The sequence below is a fragment of the Balaenoptera physalus genome, assembly GCF_965194825.1.
Source record: "Balaenoptera physalus genome assembly, chromosome: 3".
Classification (NCBI taxonomy): Eukaryota; Metazoa; Chordata; class Mammalia; order Artiodactyla; family Balaenopteridae; genus Balaenoptera; species Balaenoptera physalus.
Genome location: NC_138890.1, coordinates 107,326,028 through 107,344,445, shown reverse-complemented (window position 1 = coordinate 107,344,445; position 18,418 = coordinate 107,326,028). Strand labels below are relative to the sequence as shown.

At 33.0% G+C, this 18,418-nt stretch overlaps 1 protein-coding gene across 9 annotated transcripts in view; it reads right to left on the bottom strand.

Annotated features, from left to right (window-relative positions):
• Window positions 1-313: 313 nt before the first annotated feature.
• The window catches only part of TMEM161B (transmembrane protein 161B), a 69,681-nt gene continuing 51,576 nt past the window's right edge, over window positions 314-18,418 (bottom strand). For 6 of the 9 annotated variants that reach the window (XM_082458133.1, XM_082458139.1, XM_082458141.1 and 3 more), the window contains 7 exons: window positions 12,524-12,675; window positions 12,005-12,065; window positions 11,361-11,501; window positions 8,506-8,619; window positions 4,626-4,800; window positions 3,526-3,622; window positions 314-2,352 (listed from right to left, as the gene is read on the bottom strand). In XM_082458133.1, the coding sequence (XP_082314259.1) occupies window positions 2,075-2,352; window positions 3,526-3,622; window positions 4,626-4,800; window positions 8,506-8,619; window positions 11,361-11,501; window positions 12,005-12,065; window positions 12,524-12,675 (1,018 nt within the window). In that variant the 3' untranslated portion in view covers window positions 314-2,074. The remainder of the gene's footprint in view (window positions 2,353-3,525; window positions 3,623-4,625; window positions 4,801-8,505; window positions 8,620-11,360; window positions 11,502-12,004; window positions 12,066-12,523; window positions 12,676-18,418) is intronic. The other 3 variants (XM_082458140.1, XM_082458134.1, XM_082458135.1) reach the window with 3 other exon arrangements.

The following is an 18,418-nucleotide window of genomic DNA, read 5'->3' as shown; positions in this document are numbered from 1 at the left end:
AAAACCTAAACCAACTCATCACTTCAGTTAACAAGCAGTTTGTGTAAGTTTATAATATACTTAGGGAGAATCAAGTTTAAAAAGAGTCAATCAATAGTATTTAAAAAATACGTTATTCCATCCAATAATGAATTCTATTCCTTTCCCTCCATATTACTCCACTATACAATCCTTGAAAATCAAAATAATAACTTTAATTATAACTTTCACAGTATAGCTTTTTAATAAGAATGGTTATAAACACCAGGTGAGATTTTTTTCAAGTCCAACATGTAAGAACTTTCATAAACAAAATAAATGTCATACTTCACTGTAATCTTGTTATAAGATACTTATTTTAGTGATGCTGATATCTCAAGATATATTTGGAATGCTGCTTTTGGAAATACACATGAACTAACATTAGACTATATTCACAATTCATTTCAACCAAACAGTTTTATCCAACTTAAGCATTTACTTTATCACTCAGTCTTATTTAAAATATCATCTATTTTCAAAATATTTAACCTACACCAAAAGACAGGAACTTGCTGTCCTGAGATTATTCAAATGAATATGAACCACAAGCCTTCAAAGTACTTCCAAAAGAAGAGTTTCAAAATTGCTTTCAATAGTGACAACAGCACTGAAACATAATACATAGCCTCTCAAGACAGTTATATGAAAGAATATTTACCATTAAATTCTATTCATTTGGGGAAAAAACCAACAAAACTGTTTATCTCTTATATTCATTCCCTATGGAAAAAAGCATCCCAAAAAATTTACTTTTTTTCCCCATTTCATTTGAATTTTTCATTCGAATTACTTCAATTTCTGCCCTATAAAGTAAAAACACTACAAATAAAATAATAAAAAATAAAATACAAACACTACAAATTTAAAACAAGTCCTATTTAACATAGGTTTAAATAATACTGGTAAATCTGTCAAAAGGTTCTAATTATTTTTAAATGACAGAAAAAGAATTTTAATTTGGCAGCAACCACCTAAGTATTTATAAAATCAGAAGTACTCTCACACATAGGCAATACAAATAAATCACTTGCTCAGATGAATTTTCAAAATGTATTTTAATCTCGTTCCAGAAAGAAAGAAAATTTCTAGATACAAATACATCTCATTCAATCACATTTTAAAATACATTCAGCAACTTAAAATATTATAAGAACCCAATATTTTCATCTTTTATAATCTCAATATATTATATATTTAATATATAATATATATGTACAATACATACAGGTAGTCAGCAGGATTACAAAGTAATTTTTTAAAAGTTTGATCAATATTGATAAATATCTTTAGACTATTAAAAAGAACTATATTTAGGACCATAGAATAAAATAAAATATGGGCAGTCCAAACCTGATATAAAGACTGCAAATGTTCATGTAGCCAATTATTGTAAAAGATCCCTCAAGTTGGCTAGAATGCATTTTAAAACAATATTCTTGCTACTCTCAAGCAGCAGTACTTGTAGATATTAAGCATGTACAACTCCATTAAATTTAAAATTACTACGCAGCTTTCTTTACTGTAATATACAGTAGCTATTCCTTTCTGTTGGGTTTTGCTGTTGTTGCTGTTTGAAGAGTGACTCGCATATTACCAACAGAAGTGACTTTAGCTCCTTTCCCTCCCCTAAAGCATGGCTCAGTTTGAAGATTGTTCTATAGGCAGCCATTATGAATATTAACAGTACCTTAATACCATTAAAAGCAACCAATCAATAACTGGAGTCATCTGAGAAGTTTCAAAGACTGATGGAGGTTTCTGTAAACCAAGGTCATCAGAAGTATTACACTTGTAGATAGCTCTCTCACATCCATTAATACAAGGAGTTAAAATTCCAATGCCACAGTATAGCAGTTAACAATCTATTCTATAATTTTAAATATTAATACCATTAATCCACCCTGAGAATACAGAGGAAGTATTTAAAACAAGATATTCTGATATGGTTTTCCTTCCTTTGTATTTGCTTTCTTCTGGTTTTTGTCAGACCTTCAAGGGTACGAGTATCTGAATTCAGAGTGTGACTTCGATATCCTTTTTTGTTAACTGAGATTCACGCCACAGTGAGATACTGGTGATAGAAAAGCCCAAAAAGGCTTGTAGAAAAGAGACAAGCAGCAATCCACCAGGTCAGAAAAGACAGAAGTCCTCGAAAAAGCAGAGGAGTGAAAATGTTTTTTAAGCTGCTCAGTGCCACTGTTATTTGTGTAACAGTTACCTTCATCTTCCCATCAGCAGATGGTAATTCAGAGTAAACAGAATTGGAGGGTGGACTATTATCCACTGGCAAGGTAGAGATAGATTCTGGATAAATCCCCCAGGAATGATTACCTAGAAAATTCAAGACACAAATAAAACATGAAGAGTAATTCCAAAGCTCCTTATTTAGAAAAAATAAATTCTTTAACTTATATTTGAAATTAAGAACAAAAAGTTTAGTGGTACAACAAATTATTCAACGTTGAAAATAAAGTAAAATAATAATCTTTCTACACACCTGGGGAAAATTCACTTAACTTGACCAGACTATAATCTAACCTTATCAGTAGAGGTGCATATAAAAGCTAAAATCTAATTTACTTTTAATTAACTACACTAAAATCTGGTAAAATAACAAAAACATTTTTTTTTCTTGTATAATCCATGAATCAACTACCTCTAATGGAGGGACAGGGACAGACTCTATAACTTCTTAGAATCTTTTCTACCTCTAGAATATCAGAATAAATTCTTTCTCAGAAACTCTCTCTGATGTCAATGTGAGAGATTATTAATAGCTTCCAGAAATATTTTTATCATATACTTTCCTATTTTGGATAGAATATGAGTCACATAATTTACAACTGAGCTACTCTTTTATGTTCCATAGATTCCTGAAGGACATTTACATCTATCACAGCTCTAAAGCATCTATAAGCCCACCCAATAATGCTTTTAGTTCCTTTGGCTTCTAAAACCCCAACACTGGCAGACTGCCTGACCTAAGCAAAGAAATGATCAATACAACAAAAGATTCTTGAGTAACACCACAGATGGGCTGGATTGCTTAGTGAACAGACTTACAGGAGAACTTTGTTCTGCCACTGAGAAATCTTTACTCTATCAACGTAAGTTATCTGAAGCAGAACTCACCAAAGGGTTCTGTAATTCTTAAGTTTACAAGTACCTTGTAATAATTTAAATGTTATGCACTAACAAAATCTTAAATCACTCTCTTACAACACAAAATATTAAGACGAAAAGTGTTCACTCCAGTTACTCAGAATTAACCTTTAGCAAACAATTCTTTTAACATTATAAAACGATATGGGCCTGAATTTTCAAAATCAAGATGATAAATCAATGAATCAACTTCCACAGCTTAAAGTTTCGTATGTTTCCTCTTAAAACTTTTAAAGAGAAAAACAATTTTAAGAGGATTATTCTTTGTAGGTAACAAAAAGCATTATTAACTATAGGTAGAAAGTAAAGCAACATGTTTCCCAGTTGTCAGGGTATGCCTACCTAGAGTTTTCAAAAGCAGGGTTGTGTGAAGCAGCATGACCAGAGGAGCCACATACTGCAGTGCAATGACACAAAGGTAATAAAAGACTCGAGCGACCTGCAACCAACAACATTCTTAAGTTTCTAACACGGTTGACATGTTATGAATGAATTAAACTTTCATATAATTGTCAAACTGAATTGCTTAAGAGATGAATAATCCTTTCATGGGAAGACAGCTAAATGGTAACAAATTTGTACTTCATTATAAATGCCACCAGACTGACTTCAGAAAGGCTCAGTTCGAAGGTTCTTTAAAATGTGAAAATATTAAAATAAATTCCTTGAAAATAGTTCTTAAGTGATTAATACAAATTGGAGAAACAAAACCACTAAAATTCAAATGGCCTATATTCACTTACTATTTCACATATAAAACAAAATGCTAAAATCTCTAAAGACAGACACCTAAAATATCAAACTAAATAACAATAACAGTCATATATGAGCATAAATAAAAACATCAATCCCCATTTATATTCGACTGAGGTAAAATTACAAAGTATGAAAATACATGAAAGGTAAAACATAAAAAAAGTTGTTTGAATCTTGATAGACACTTCTTACAATGAAATTTCGAGAGTAAAAAACAGAGGACCCAAAACCACATTTCTTCAAAAAGACTCGATCAGGTTCTAGGTCCAGTCCATCATAATGGCGGATGGATTCCTAGCACCTTCCTTCTCCGGAATCCCCATTAAGTTAAATTTTATGTTTCATGTTCAAGTACTTGGAATAATGTTAAAAGGAATACATTGAGTCACTAAAACTAATATTTCCTACTCTTTAAGTCATAAAGGCTATATAATATATTGTGATGTCTTTCAACTCAATTAGGGGAGTCCCATTTAGCAAAAGTAGATATACCACAGCTTTGCAACCCAAACTGTATGATACTTAATGTACTTAAGGCAAGAAGGGGAATTGAGACCCTTTCTTCACCTAGCACCAAAATCAAATCAAAGTCTCTGACATGTCAGTTTAAGATTATCCCATCTATTTATAGTCATTTACAACTCAGTATTTGCTATTTTCCATTTTGACTGCAGTATAAAACTTACCATTTTCTGAAGCTCAACCATGCTTATTCGCCCTGCTTCTTTCTTCATCTGATCCACACATTTCTGGGCTAAGTTTAAGTAAGCTTGCAGGTGACTACGCATCATGGCCAACCGCAAAGCACACAGCAGGATTATTAACCAGAGTCGCAGAGTATCGAATGTAGCTTCTGTCATTCTACAGATCAAAAAGTTGATATGGTGCTCTCAAAGACCAAAATATGCTAGCATGCTAGTTATACGTGTTAATGTTCATCATTTAAGATATAGGGAAATCTAGACTTAGTTACAGATGGAGATATAAAAAGTATCCCACTCCACCACAGACTTACCTACATGATACTTTCACTTGCTTAACAGATAAATGTATCATGAAATAAAACAGTATGAAATAAATCTAGAAGAAAAAAGTAGAGCAACACTTGGGATTCTTTTCTCTATCTATCCTCCTCCATGGGGGGAAAAACGGTTATAAAACGAAAAGGGAAGTTGGGTGCTCTTAAACTGGAGACTATGAGAAAGAAGGAAGGAAACCAGAGGAGCTTGCCTGTGGAACTATCAAGTTATCAACCCATCTATTTCTGGCTACAGTTTTGTTTGATTATATAAATACCTGAGTAGGATCTTTCACTCTGCTGAATTCCTGATTGGGATCAAGAATTCTGATATATTGACAAAATCAGATGTTCCCTAAAGGACTTTAGAAAGAAGAGGTAAATTCTGATGTCCTTTTGGGGTCCACGGTTTCTGCTTTGATAAAAGATAACACTGTAATTTGAAAATAATGCCTACACCATGCCTGACTCTATTCAAAGCTCTAGCACACATCAGGTGCTTAATATGTGACTGTTGAAATGTGTGGAGTGATCTGCCAGACAGGATCTGGAACTTATAGGGGTCTCCCCCAAATTCTTAAGACCATGAGGGTAGAATGGATGGCTATAAAGAAGACCAAGTGGGGAAAGATAAAAAACCTTACAACACTTTGCTCCAAAACAGGCTCCATTATCACCCCTTCCTTCTGTCCAGTGTAAGCACCTAGGAAAGGGACTAAAACTACAATATAGAAGTTGCCTGTGGAAATAAAGTTGAAGAAGAGTACAGGAAACAGGAAAGGCAGAGAAGATGTGAAAGTGTACTGTTTGGTCTGAACTATTTATGAAGTGGAGGGAAAACAGGGATGGAACAAAGGCTTTATTATGTATATTCTCTTTTGGTTTCCTTTTTACAAGGCCGTGAGTGAACATGGACATAAAACTCCAATAGAAACCTACTGTTGGTTAGGAAGCATAAAGGCATAACTTTTTATCAATACATTCACACTGTAACGAACAATGAGATTAAGGTATCAGTCATGTGAGCCTGACAGTGCACAAAAATCAAGACCATCCGCAGCCTTGAACCTTTCCAGGGGCTTACAGACGATACTGTGCTCCCTGGTGTGGTACAACCAGGAGGCTTGACTGGTAGTATTCTGAAGACAGCTATTACGCATGCTTTGAGGGAGACAGGTAATAGAAATGAAGCGAATGGTATAAGGCAGTGAATCAAAAAATATCTGCTCTGTTTATGAGGAGTTCAGGATTTAGATAACAGTCCCTAATTAAATAGTACTGCTAACTCAGATTATTTAACCAACTTCATAAGGATTTGGTAAGTTGATATGATGGGGTATCTCAAGGAGTCTGAGCTGGGACAAAATATATAGGTAAAGAACAGGCAGAAGAAACTTCTCCAAATTCCTGAAGCCATTCTAGGGTTCACTGCATATGTTCTCTTCTGGTTTTCTTCTCACAAGGTTACACACATATGGACTCTGCTTGCTCACATTTTATTTTTTTGATGCCCAAGCAGAACACATGGGTGGATGAGTTTAAATACATTTCCAGGTTGAAACTGCATTCTATCCATTTTTGCTTCTGACTACAAATAAAGGCCTTTGACAAACCATTTAATCTACATGACAGACGAAGAACCTGGGTTGATGGGCAGCCATTTTTTCTCAATCTACAACATGGACTTTGGAGTTTAAACAAAAATTAAAAATCACCTGTCTAATCACTTAATGTAATGATCTGACAAAAAAAGAATAAAATGGAGCAGAGATATGACTGTAATTCTGTTTTGTTTATGAAGGTCAGGAAAGGGAATGGGACAAAGGAAATAAAGCTATAGGAAGAGGACTCTTGGCCTTCATGTGCAACAAAATTTTTCCTATAATTTAATATACCAAGGAGAAAATTCCTTCTTCCTACTTCCTTTAAGAATAGTATTCACTACTAATCTGTACATAGTTTTGTAGGCTACAAGTGGGGAAATGAATGTTGGTATAACTACTAAATGCTTTACATACACCAGATCTGGCTGAATAACCTTAGCCAAATTATTTAACCTCTGAATCTGTTATTTCATCTATAAAATGGAATGAGAACAGCAATTATAAATAGAGAATTACTATAAGAATGAATGAGATAAAATATGTAAAATATCAATACCCAGCATAATAACTGGTGTATGTCACAAATGCTAGTTTCCTTGTTTTCTTAGTTAAACTAAGGCAAATATAAAATCAGAAAACATAATTACAGAAGTATAAAATCCAACTTCCATGATCAAACTTCAAGGAAGGACTAGGAATGCTTTCAGCATCAAAGCTGTGGGTTAAAAGTTTATCTGAGATTTGGTCTGGAACCCTACGATCCTTAGGATTACTTTTAAATACTCAGTGAACCTGTCAAGTTAAAATTACCATTAAAGCTTACTTGTGTGGGGGAAAAAATGTTATGACTTCAATGTATACTTTCTTAGTTCAATAAGATAAGGTGTTAAAAAAAAAAATCATGGTCATCACCGATTCTACACTTCAAGACAAATTTGTACCAGGATCTAAAAGAAATATATAATAAAAAATGCATACTGTGGAATCAATGACTAGTCAAGATTTTCTATTTTAATTTTGATTAGGCAAAGCAGTGAAAGGAACATTTATTAAGCACTTACTTCCAGCCGGTTGCATTACATGTGTTCTTTTAATTCCAATGATAACCTTGTGAGGTGGATACTATTATCTTCGTTTTCCAGATGGGGAAACAGAGGTTCAGTGAAGTTAAATAATCTCCCTCAAGTGACAGTTTTAGTGAGAATCAGAACTGGGGTTTGAACCAGCTCTGCCTGAATCTTTTTATTACTCTAACATAGTTCCATAAGGCTGAGTTAACATATCAAGTACAGTTATTAATGCCTATTAATAAATTGTTTCTATGTTACCTTCTTCTGTTAAAATACAGTTGTCTAATTGGGGAAATACGACCTAATATTAGATAACAACGTTAAGGCTTTATTTTTAATTTTGATAGCTATGATGATAATATTGTCATGTTGAAAAATATCCTTATTTTTTAGAGATGCATACTAAATTTCTTAGGGGTAAAAATGTTATGCCTCTAATTTACTTGAAAAACTACTTCATCAAAAAACAAAACAAAAAACAGTGAAGCAAATATGGAAAATGTTAACAACACTTAAGGGGTTAAATATATGAATTTCCATTTATACTACTCATTTTTTCCTCCATAATTTTCACAATTAAGAAAAAAATAAGAGAAATGTAGTGTCTTTAAAAAAGCAGAAAAACTTACAACTGTACAAGATAATATTAGTGCAGAGTAATAATCATCCAAAACCATTAATGAAGATCACAAGAAGGTAAAATGATGACCTATAGTTTCTATTTTATAATACATTTTTAAACATTTCTATTAATGTTTTAAAAATACAATGTCCTAATGTTATCATTAAAAAACGTGAACACAGTAAATAACATTTTAGAAAAGTTTTGATTATATAATGAAATAAAAATTAGCCCCCAAATACCCATACTTACAAAGGGACACTTTCTTTACCCAATGGTGGGTTCATAATGTAGTCTTTGGTGATTGGTTTTACCCAGAGCAGAACCATAAATAAAGGTGCCAAGAAGTTGATATGAAGTAATGTTCTGAAAGTATGTAAGAAATAAACATAAAAATCCAGGAGCAAAATATACTAATAAACTACAGAACTTTGGGACTTCAAAAATGAAGGTAGGAACTTATTTTCAGTATTCTATACTAAGGTACTATTGTCACCATTATTTTATATTTATCATTACTACTTAACACTGATTTGAGCCCTTGCAAAAATACCTCATTATTTTAATTGTTCAGATGAGAACATTTAGATTGAGGAAAGTTAAATGACTTGCTCGTGGCAATATTACAGGTTAGAAGGAGATCTAGCACTAAAATCTAAATCTGTTCACTCCTATTCTAGTGTTCTTTAACAATCTCCTACTGTATCCCTGATTTAATACACTGGTACTTAAATGATTCTCTAACGTTGCACAATCAATGAATCCAATGGATTTTCAGTATAGGAGTCATCTTTTGATACTTTTCAGCCCAGCTAAAACAAAGTGCCTTCTCATTATTTCCAAGTAAGAGACAGTGATTAGCAAGGTCCATAATACTAGTAGGCATATGGCAGACGGAAGCTACTGCAGCAACTTACTTATAAATGAGGAAACTTTCAATATGTAACGTACATCTACAATGTTTTAATTACATTGTTAAAATCATAAATGACTCACATTTTTATTTCTTCTTGAAGCATTAAGAACATACCTGAAATTAATTTCCCTATCCTATAAAAACCAAGGAAATTTACATTACTCCTAATAGGCGAAATACCCAATACAGCAAAAGGTTTCAGGTGTGAGATGTAATGTCATTGTTAATTGTTGTCCCAAGTTTGTATCCTACAGAGATAGATGACTGGTAAAGACTGTCCTTATTTCAGAAAGACAAAATTCTTCAGACTATTTTATTACCATGTACTGCTTTTATTACCAACCATGCTGGGGGAGCTAAACTGGAGGTTTTAAAATACACACACACACACACACACACACACACACTTTAAAATACCACTACAGTGCAAGTGATAGTGACTTATGTGAGCAAATGGCCAGATCAGGAAACCATGAACACCTGACAAGGAGAGGTGGAACTCTGGATCTAAGCTCTGGCACTAAAACAAGTCCTACTGCCTGGCCATGGGGGTAAGGAGAATGCTGCTTTGTGCCAGTCATGCTGCTCTCACAACAAAACTAGCTTCCCACACCCTGTATCCGGGCAGAGTGCTACAACACAATGTGTGTGTGGGGGGCGGGGGGGCGGGGGGAGGTGCGGGGGGGGGGCGTGGGGTTGGGGCGTTTGCAATACACTGAAAATAAAACTCCAAATTCCCAAAGGGAAAAATCTTAAGAAGCCACATTTTACTGAGAAGAAAACTAAAATGTACCCCCATCCCCAACCCCAAACCACCACTAAATGCTTTCAATGTTTTTATAAAGTGATTCTTTCATCCCACAGCCTGGGTAAACCATCGGGTGCAGGGGAAGAAAGCAGCAGTATTAGGTATGCAGTGTTGCTAGGGAACACTCTAGTATCAAGGAGCAGCCCACAGCGGTTTCAGTAGCTGGTGAAGGGCTCCCCTCCACCCACTCTTTCAGCTTATTTAAATCATAACACTGGGGTTAGTGGACTGAAGTGTGTGTGTAGAGAGGAGGGGGAGAATCAGGTTTTGTTTTAAAAGAAGCCATTAGAGAGACGGATGGTGGGAGAAAGGCAGGATGTAGCCAACAGCATGCTGAGTAAAAGGAGTGGAAAAAAGAGGGATGAAGGAGTGTGTACTGGGAGGTGAGAATAAGTAAATAACACACAAAGCATATACAGAAAAATGGAGGTAAGGAAAAACACAAAAAAACTTTCAAAATTAAAATAAAGGAAAATGACATAGGTAAGAGATAAGAATGTAAAAAGACTAGAGAATCAGCATCATTAAATATAGGCTTTTAAAGAGCAGAAATGTTAGGAATTATGATTACTCAGAGAAACTTAATGACTATAAATACATATATCAAAATGGAATATTCTCAACTTAGGCTTCTACTGCAAAACAAAAAGAGGACTTGGAAATTTGGATCTGGATATGAAATGAAGATAAAAATCTGTCACTCTGCCAAGGTGTCCACACCAACAACAACAAAAAATCTGTGACAACCACAAATAATATAGTAAATGGGCTCTGAACAATACGCAGAGATTCAAATACGATTTCTCCATTTGAAAACTAAAATAGTAATCTATGATATTTAACACTGTACAGTATTAGCAATCCCAAACTAAAATAATCTTGCAAACAGATCAATAATATAAGGAAAACAAACATTTCTTATGTATACAGATTTACTTTCAAAACATTTTTAAATAAAATACTTTAAATAAAAAATATTAAATTATTTAAATATAAAATTATTTATATGAAATTTAAATAAGTATTTTTAACTTAAAAATTCTGATTTAAAGAAATTTCCATAGATCCTTAGATCAGTGGCAGAGATTACAATATCATAAACATTCATCTCTGAGTTCAAAATAACTAACATAAATATTGATATTTCCATTTTAACAGATAAAAGAGAAATTTAATAATTTAGTGGGGTTTTTTTTTACATAGGACTTAAAATTTAGAAGTGAATGAAAGAAGCTTGCTTATAGTAGAAAGAGGAAGAAGTGTGACATCAAATGATTATTAATTTTAAATACAATAATTTATGATTTCATTACAATAATATACCTTCATTAAGATGGAAAACATATATTTATCTGCATGTGCTTATGTACATTTTCCGCTTACTGTGTAATTTTTTCTGTTGCCAAATTCAGGGCATCCAGATGCATTTGAGCCAGCCGTAATCCAGGAAATGTCAAAAAAGCCCCAATGAGTGAACAGAAAATAGCCAGGAAAAATTTGAAAGTAAGTTTTGAAACAGGACCCCTAAAAATAAAATTTTTTAAAAAGCTGATAAACTTTTGAAGTTAACTTTCTAGAAATTTCCATTCTTCTAATCAATTACTTTACAAACCACAATAATAACAGTAATACAAACAAAGTAAACTCCTACAAAAAGACTGCTCTTATCCAATCACCCATAAAGGATTTTGGTGAAGTATAAAGTAAATCAGACATCTCTTAAGCCACAGTTTTAACAATCTAACCTACATGTTCAACATAGAAAATAACACGTGATTCATAAATTTCGTTTAGTCTCTAGTAGAACGGGAATTAAGTTAAATAAGAGCAAATTCAAATGAGAATTCTATAAAAGATACTTTATACAAATGTAAAAAACATGAGTAAGAATATTGCTAAAAAAGAGACAGTCCTACTTAAAAAAGAACTTTCACTGATTAAAAACAAAGAATCACTTATAGTAAATGCTATTTTACCAAATATGGAAAAAATTAAATCCGAATAATAATTAATTTAAAAAAACTTACTGAGATTCTAAACCTTGCTTTTCGAGAAACTGCATCGCACTGTCTGAAAAATTTGTAAACCCTGTAGGGGGAAAAATTTACTCTTATCATAGGGGTAAAATACAGAATCTTTGGAAATAAAATGCTAGAAAACAGAACATCTTAAATTTTTAAGTGATGAGCATAGCTCTTTCATGTGCTAATTAGTATGTCATAATGCAATAAAATTTAGTTATTAGGAGAAATAGTCTTTGAAAACATCCCTTTGATATTTGTACATTCCATGAGTATGCATAAAATTTGCATTAAAATTTGCATCTTTATCTATGTGAGTCAACTTTAGCATTGGTGAAACTTATTTAACTTTAAGGAAAAAATGGGGAGGGAACAGCATTTTTGGAAAAAGGTAGCAAAAACTTAGCTAAAAAAAAAAAAACCAAAAAAAAGATCTTAAGAATAATAAAGGTTAATTATTTAGAACATTACAGAACATATGCCTCAAACCTAATTTTAAAAACTTAACAGATATGAAATTATTACCTGTTTCGAGTCCAAATTCCAGATAGTTTTCTGTTACAATCAAGACTGCCATTGCTTTCACAAAGAAAAAAAATCCAAAGGTAACACAGACTGATCTTTCACCACCATCTTCTACTTTAAAATAGTGTGTAGTTAATGAAAATAGAACTTTGCTGCAGAAGGAAAAGTTCAGGAAAAACCACAAATAACTTTGTGGAAGTTAAACACAACCATCTTTACAGGGCCTGAACTCCCAATAAAATTTGACTACAACATTCATTTTGATGCTACAACATGCTTATCTACAAAGTGCCATTTGGAAGTAAGTGAAAAACTTATGAAAATCTGAATAGTCTTCCAGAAAATAGGACATAAAAACAAAGCAAATCTAAGTGAAGTTTATAACATTTTTAAATTAACAAAAAGTGTACATACACATACTAAGCTGTAATTAGGGAAAGAATGTATTTCTACTTTATCTAACTCAAATTTATTAGGAGGTTATTACAATAATTTTATGAAATAGGTTCTCAGTGAAACTATTATGAAATAGTTCTCAGAAAAGCCAAGGTACCAGTTATCTTAGAGAACTACCTTTTATTGGGCATGTTTGTCAAGTAGTTTATATTTAGAATTAAACACACATCATAGGAATCATCTGTAAATCATCCACTAATTCAAAATTTGAGAATTACTAATAGCCAATGTGTAAGCTGTGGCACAAAAACTAAATAAGCATCTGGGATCACCATTTCACAGTATGACAAAACAAAATACTTTAAACAAGTTCCTGTTGAGTACTCAAAAACAACCAAAGGCTCAACATGCTCACCTATTTTTAAATATTTAAATTTTATATGAAAATACTAAAGAGACTATTTTATCTGAGCCCTCCCCCCCCTTAGTAATTAATCAAATCAAGAGGAAATCAGTGGAGGATCCATTGCTAGAATCCAGATCTCCAGTATACCAAATTGTTCTCCTTGAAAGCATAAACCCACCAAACAAAATAAGGTGCTCGGCCAAAAAAATCTAGAGAAGCAACTTTTACATAAATTATATGTCAAGCATAGGAAATAATAGCAGCTGTCATTTAGTACTTGACAAGTGCTAAGCATTACCAATTAACTCATTTCATCCTTACATTAGCCAACTATTATCATTACTTTTCCAGATTTTAAAAAAACTATGGCACAGATAGGTTAAGTAGCTTGCCCAAGATCACACAGCTAGATCAGAGGCAGTTGGGATTTAAATCTAGGCAGTCTGGATCCAGAGTATGTTCAGCTAACAACTTAGTATACTGCCTCTAAGATAACTGTATACAGCACCTAAGCTATGTGGTAGTTAGCAGCAACACATGAAATCATTTTAAAAATAGAGCTGCCTTGACAGAAGTAAATAGTTCATTCAAACATCCTCACAATCAGAAGTATTCTTATTAAGGAATGGATGGGCAAGGATAAGGACGCTCGTCCTTGCTCTTTAAAAGGAAGATGTCCTTTGTTGCCTATTTAAAATATGCTAATATAGTTATTACCCAGTCTCTATTAAGATCCTACCTAGGATACTGGATATAAATGTAGAGTCCCAGCTGCTCTAAAGCTTACGGGCACCTACCCTAAGTAAGCCAACAAGAAGGTAATAAAGACAGATGACTTTCTTGCATCTTTCAAATGCAACTTGAAATAAATCTCTACTAGAATGTAAACTCCACATCAAGGATTCTTGTCTCTTGCGCACTGCTTAGTTAGAGCACCAAAAGCAATGCCTGGCACATAGTAGGTACTCAAACAATCAGTGAACAAATTTTGCCATAGAAATAATGTTTTACATGGTAGTTTAGGTAAGCTGAAACTATTAATTCTATGCTTTAACGGTAAACAGACCTTTTGAAGAATGAGATAAAAACAATTCTTTCTCTGGGATAATATACTCAAAGTAAAAAAATAATATAGAAGAAGTTTTAATCTAAGATCTGCTTTTATCAGTGGTAATAACAAAAATACAAATTATTTACCACTCAGGGTTATAAATTTGAAGGATGTTCTAAGTTTTATAAAGGCTTAGGCTTTGTTTTCTTAAGGCTTATTTAGAAGATAGTTCCCTCTTTTAAATGTAAAAACAAAACAAAAAAAAATGAAGTATAAGAATAGCTCACTTTTATCCACCTATTCCTGGGGCAACGAGGCCCTCAGAAGTGTGTGATGGGAAGTGTCTTTATTAACCTCCTTTAGTCAAGCACCTCATTTTTCCGTATCATCCCCCTTCCTGACTTTCACTGTTCTCACCTCAGTTAATCCCACTCTAGCTAATCTCTCTTTCACACAAACCTCTCTGCTCTTTCTCAAATTCCATGATTCAAGATAAATACTTGCTAAAATTTATTTTCCTAATTACTTACTAGCAATAGAATTATTTTCTTTGGAAAAAAAATGTGGTCGTGTGCTAATTATAGATCAAATGAACTTTCATGGGCTAATCTGAAAGGAAATGCCATTTATAGCATTATTTCTCTAAAAAGAAGATTATTTTATTTCCAAGCATTTCAGAATACAATCTACATGCAAGGTAGAGGTACAATCTAAAAATTGCTGTACTAGGAATTTATTTCAACTTTTTAATATATTTCTTTACAGACCATTATAATATTACTTATAATTCTACATTCTATAAATTAAGTACCTGATTTCCTTTTAAGACAAACAAAACCAGATCATGAAAAGCTAGATAATACCCTATTAACTTTTTGACTACAAAGACCTCTGCATGTTTTCATATTTGCTATAACAAATACATGCTTTAGGATCCATATAACCAGAAATACTATAGAATTTAGGCATACACCTTCTGAAGACATTTACCAGGTATGCTACTTTCATTCTAAATGTCTTCTTAAATCAACTATACTCCAATGAAAATTTTTTAAAAATTAATACCTTTGTTATTATGTTTAGAGAGAACTATCTTTTTAAAGAGATTTGGAAATTAAAAATCCATATAGGTGGGGCTTCCCTGGTGACGCAGTGGTTAAGAATCCGCCTGCCAATGCAGGGGACACGGGTTCGAGCCCTGGCCCGGGAAGATCCCACATGCCACGGAGCAACTAAGCCCGTGCGCCACAACTACTGAGCCTGTGCTCTAGAGCCCACAAGCCAAAACTACTGAGCCCACGAGCCTAGAGCCCGTGCTCCGCAACAAGAGAAGCCACAGCAATGAGAAGCCTGCGCACCACAACAAAGAGTAGCCCCCGCTTGCTGCAACCAGAGAAAGCCCGCGCACAGCAACGAAGACCCAACACAGACAAAAATAAAAAAAAATTTTTTTTAATCCATATAGTTAAAAAAATTAAAATGTCTTCTTATATTCACCATAACTCAGGTTACATATATATATATATGTATACATATTTTATATATATATATATATATATATATATATAAAATGGTCAAGTATTTGAACAAATTACTTCTTTTTTAAATTTTTTTATTGGAGTATAGTTGATTTACAATGTTGTGTGACTTTCTGCTGTACAGCAAAGTGAGTCAGTTATACATATACACATATCCACTCTTTTTTAGATTCTATTCCCATATAGATCATTACAGAGTACTGAATAGAGTTCCCTGTGCTATACAGTAGGTTCTTATTAACAAATTACTGCTCTAATGTAAACATTAAAACTAATAAACATGGAAATGCCACTGGTTTACATTATTTCCTCCATCAAATATTCAGCACCCTGACACAAGGTTATCTTGCTCAATTTAACTCTGCAGTACTCTGGTTATAGAGTACTGCAATACACAGATATCTGAAACTCTACTGAAGTAAAAGAGCTAATCCACATAATAATAGATGTCAGGTTTTCTATGATATTGAACATCAGGGGAAAAGGGAAGCTAAATTATTTTACAACAAGGGAAATAAATCCTCAAGTCTTATATATCTGTAAAACCAACAATCTTTGCAAATTATAGTAAGAATTTAAAGAGTGATATTTACACTCTAGTTCTTACTTTGTAATGAAGAATTTTGTGGTATTTCCATGTCTTATTCCTTCGAAATTCTTTCTAAAATCACCTAACATTATTGTTCAAGTTTCCCCTAAACATAGTTGTCAATCTTCTTCCTATTTTGGCTAACAACTACTAAATCATTTATAAGCAATAAGACTATACTACATCACTGCAGAAGTTGGCATGATTTTGTTATATTAAGCTTAAGTAGGGCTGTCAAATTGATAGGATGTCAATTTCAATTAAAATGATTGATGGGGGTTTAACAAAGCACATTTAGTTTCCATGTCATTTTAAGATGTGATGTGAATTTTTTAAACTTTTCTATAACTTAATCATTGCATATATCCTACCACTATTTTCTCCTCCTTTTCTGTAAGAATATCATTCATTTCAGACTTTTTGCATTTATACTCTCACATCAAAGACACTGGTAGTCTACAGTTGCTTAAAGTAAAAAGACTTTACAGGGAAAAAAAATTAGGAAGACTATGTATCCAGGTCAGAACTCTGACAGTAATCACCAGTCTCCAGCTAGGGGAGATAAAGGCAGGACCTGCCCCACCATCAGGGCACACCCATCCCATTAACCTAGGTGAAGATATATTGTTTGTAATGAAAGATGCCTCTGAGAGGAGTCAGCTGTGTGTGCAGGCAGAAAAAAAAAAAAAAAAAAGTTACAACGCATAACTCTAAACCATCTTGCATAAACTAAGCTCTTGGAAGAGTTTTCTAATTAACCAAAGTAATAAACACATTGTAGTTTAAATTTACATTACGAATGATTATTTTAGTAGTTCAATTAATAAAGAAAAACTACAAAGTTAAGACTTCCCTGGTTAATCTTCTGAACTTCTCCTTATAGGAGAGAACAGCACTATAAGAGTCTATAATACAATTAGTTTTAAAATTATGTAATTTTAAAAGCATAACCTAATCATATTTATGATTAATAAGTGATATTAATCACTTCAATAAGAGTTAAGCCAGATTAAGTGTAAACAATACAAAAGCAAGTAACAAAGAAAAAATCTGATTTTTAATTAAAGAGGACTACTGGAGCTTTTCCCCATGCAAATAGTAGCTTTTCTTACAATGAAGTAGAGTACCAAGTTTTCTAAGACAGCAAGTTAAGAACAATTTTACAAGTCTTAAAAGAAACTTCATCTAACTTTCAACATTTAAGATGCAGTTTTATGAAACACAAAACACTGTTTAAGAGCGGTGATGAGATTCTAGAATACAGATGCTCAAACTTTTCTCTCCAGGATATTCTGAATCCCATGCTCCTTACTCATCTATCTCTTCTCTGAAACTTAAAAATAAAAGAAACAAAGCTAGTGGTTCACTTTACTACTATCAAACACTACAGGTCCATCTCTTTCTTAGCATTCTAATGAAGAGCTTACATATTAGGAGATAACAAGGAAAAAGGAAAAAGATTTAAAAACAAAACATAAAAACTCCAAAACCACAAATGAAATGCTTTTGAGGTTTAGCTATGATCTCTCTCATTGCCTGAGGGCCCCAAGCCCAGGTTGGAAAAACATTGCTTCATTTTTACTGAAAATGGATACTAGAGTCTATAAAGGTACAATTTCCAACTCCTTCACTTACACTACAAAGCAAAATAACATCTTTAGCCAAAAGTGATATCAAATGACCAAAATGAAATTTCTCAAAGATTATACCTACTGCCAAATTTTGTTACCACAGATTTATTAAATAAATTACGAAATATGTCAACACTAAAGGGAAAAAAAAAAAACAAAATTAGATGCAACCAAATCCAGGTTATAATGCCTACATCTTGAATTCATACTGAAGAGTAGATAAAGCTTAAAACCAACTACTTATTGAGCTCCATGTTGGAACAAAACCTTCCCATAACCCAGTG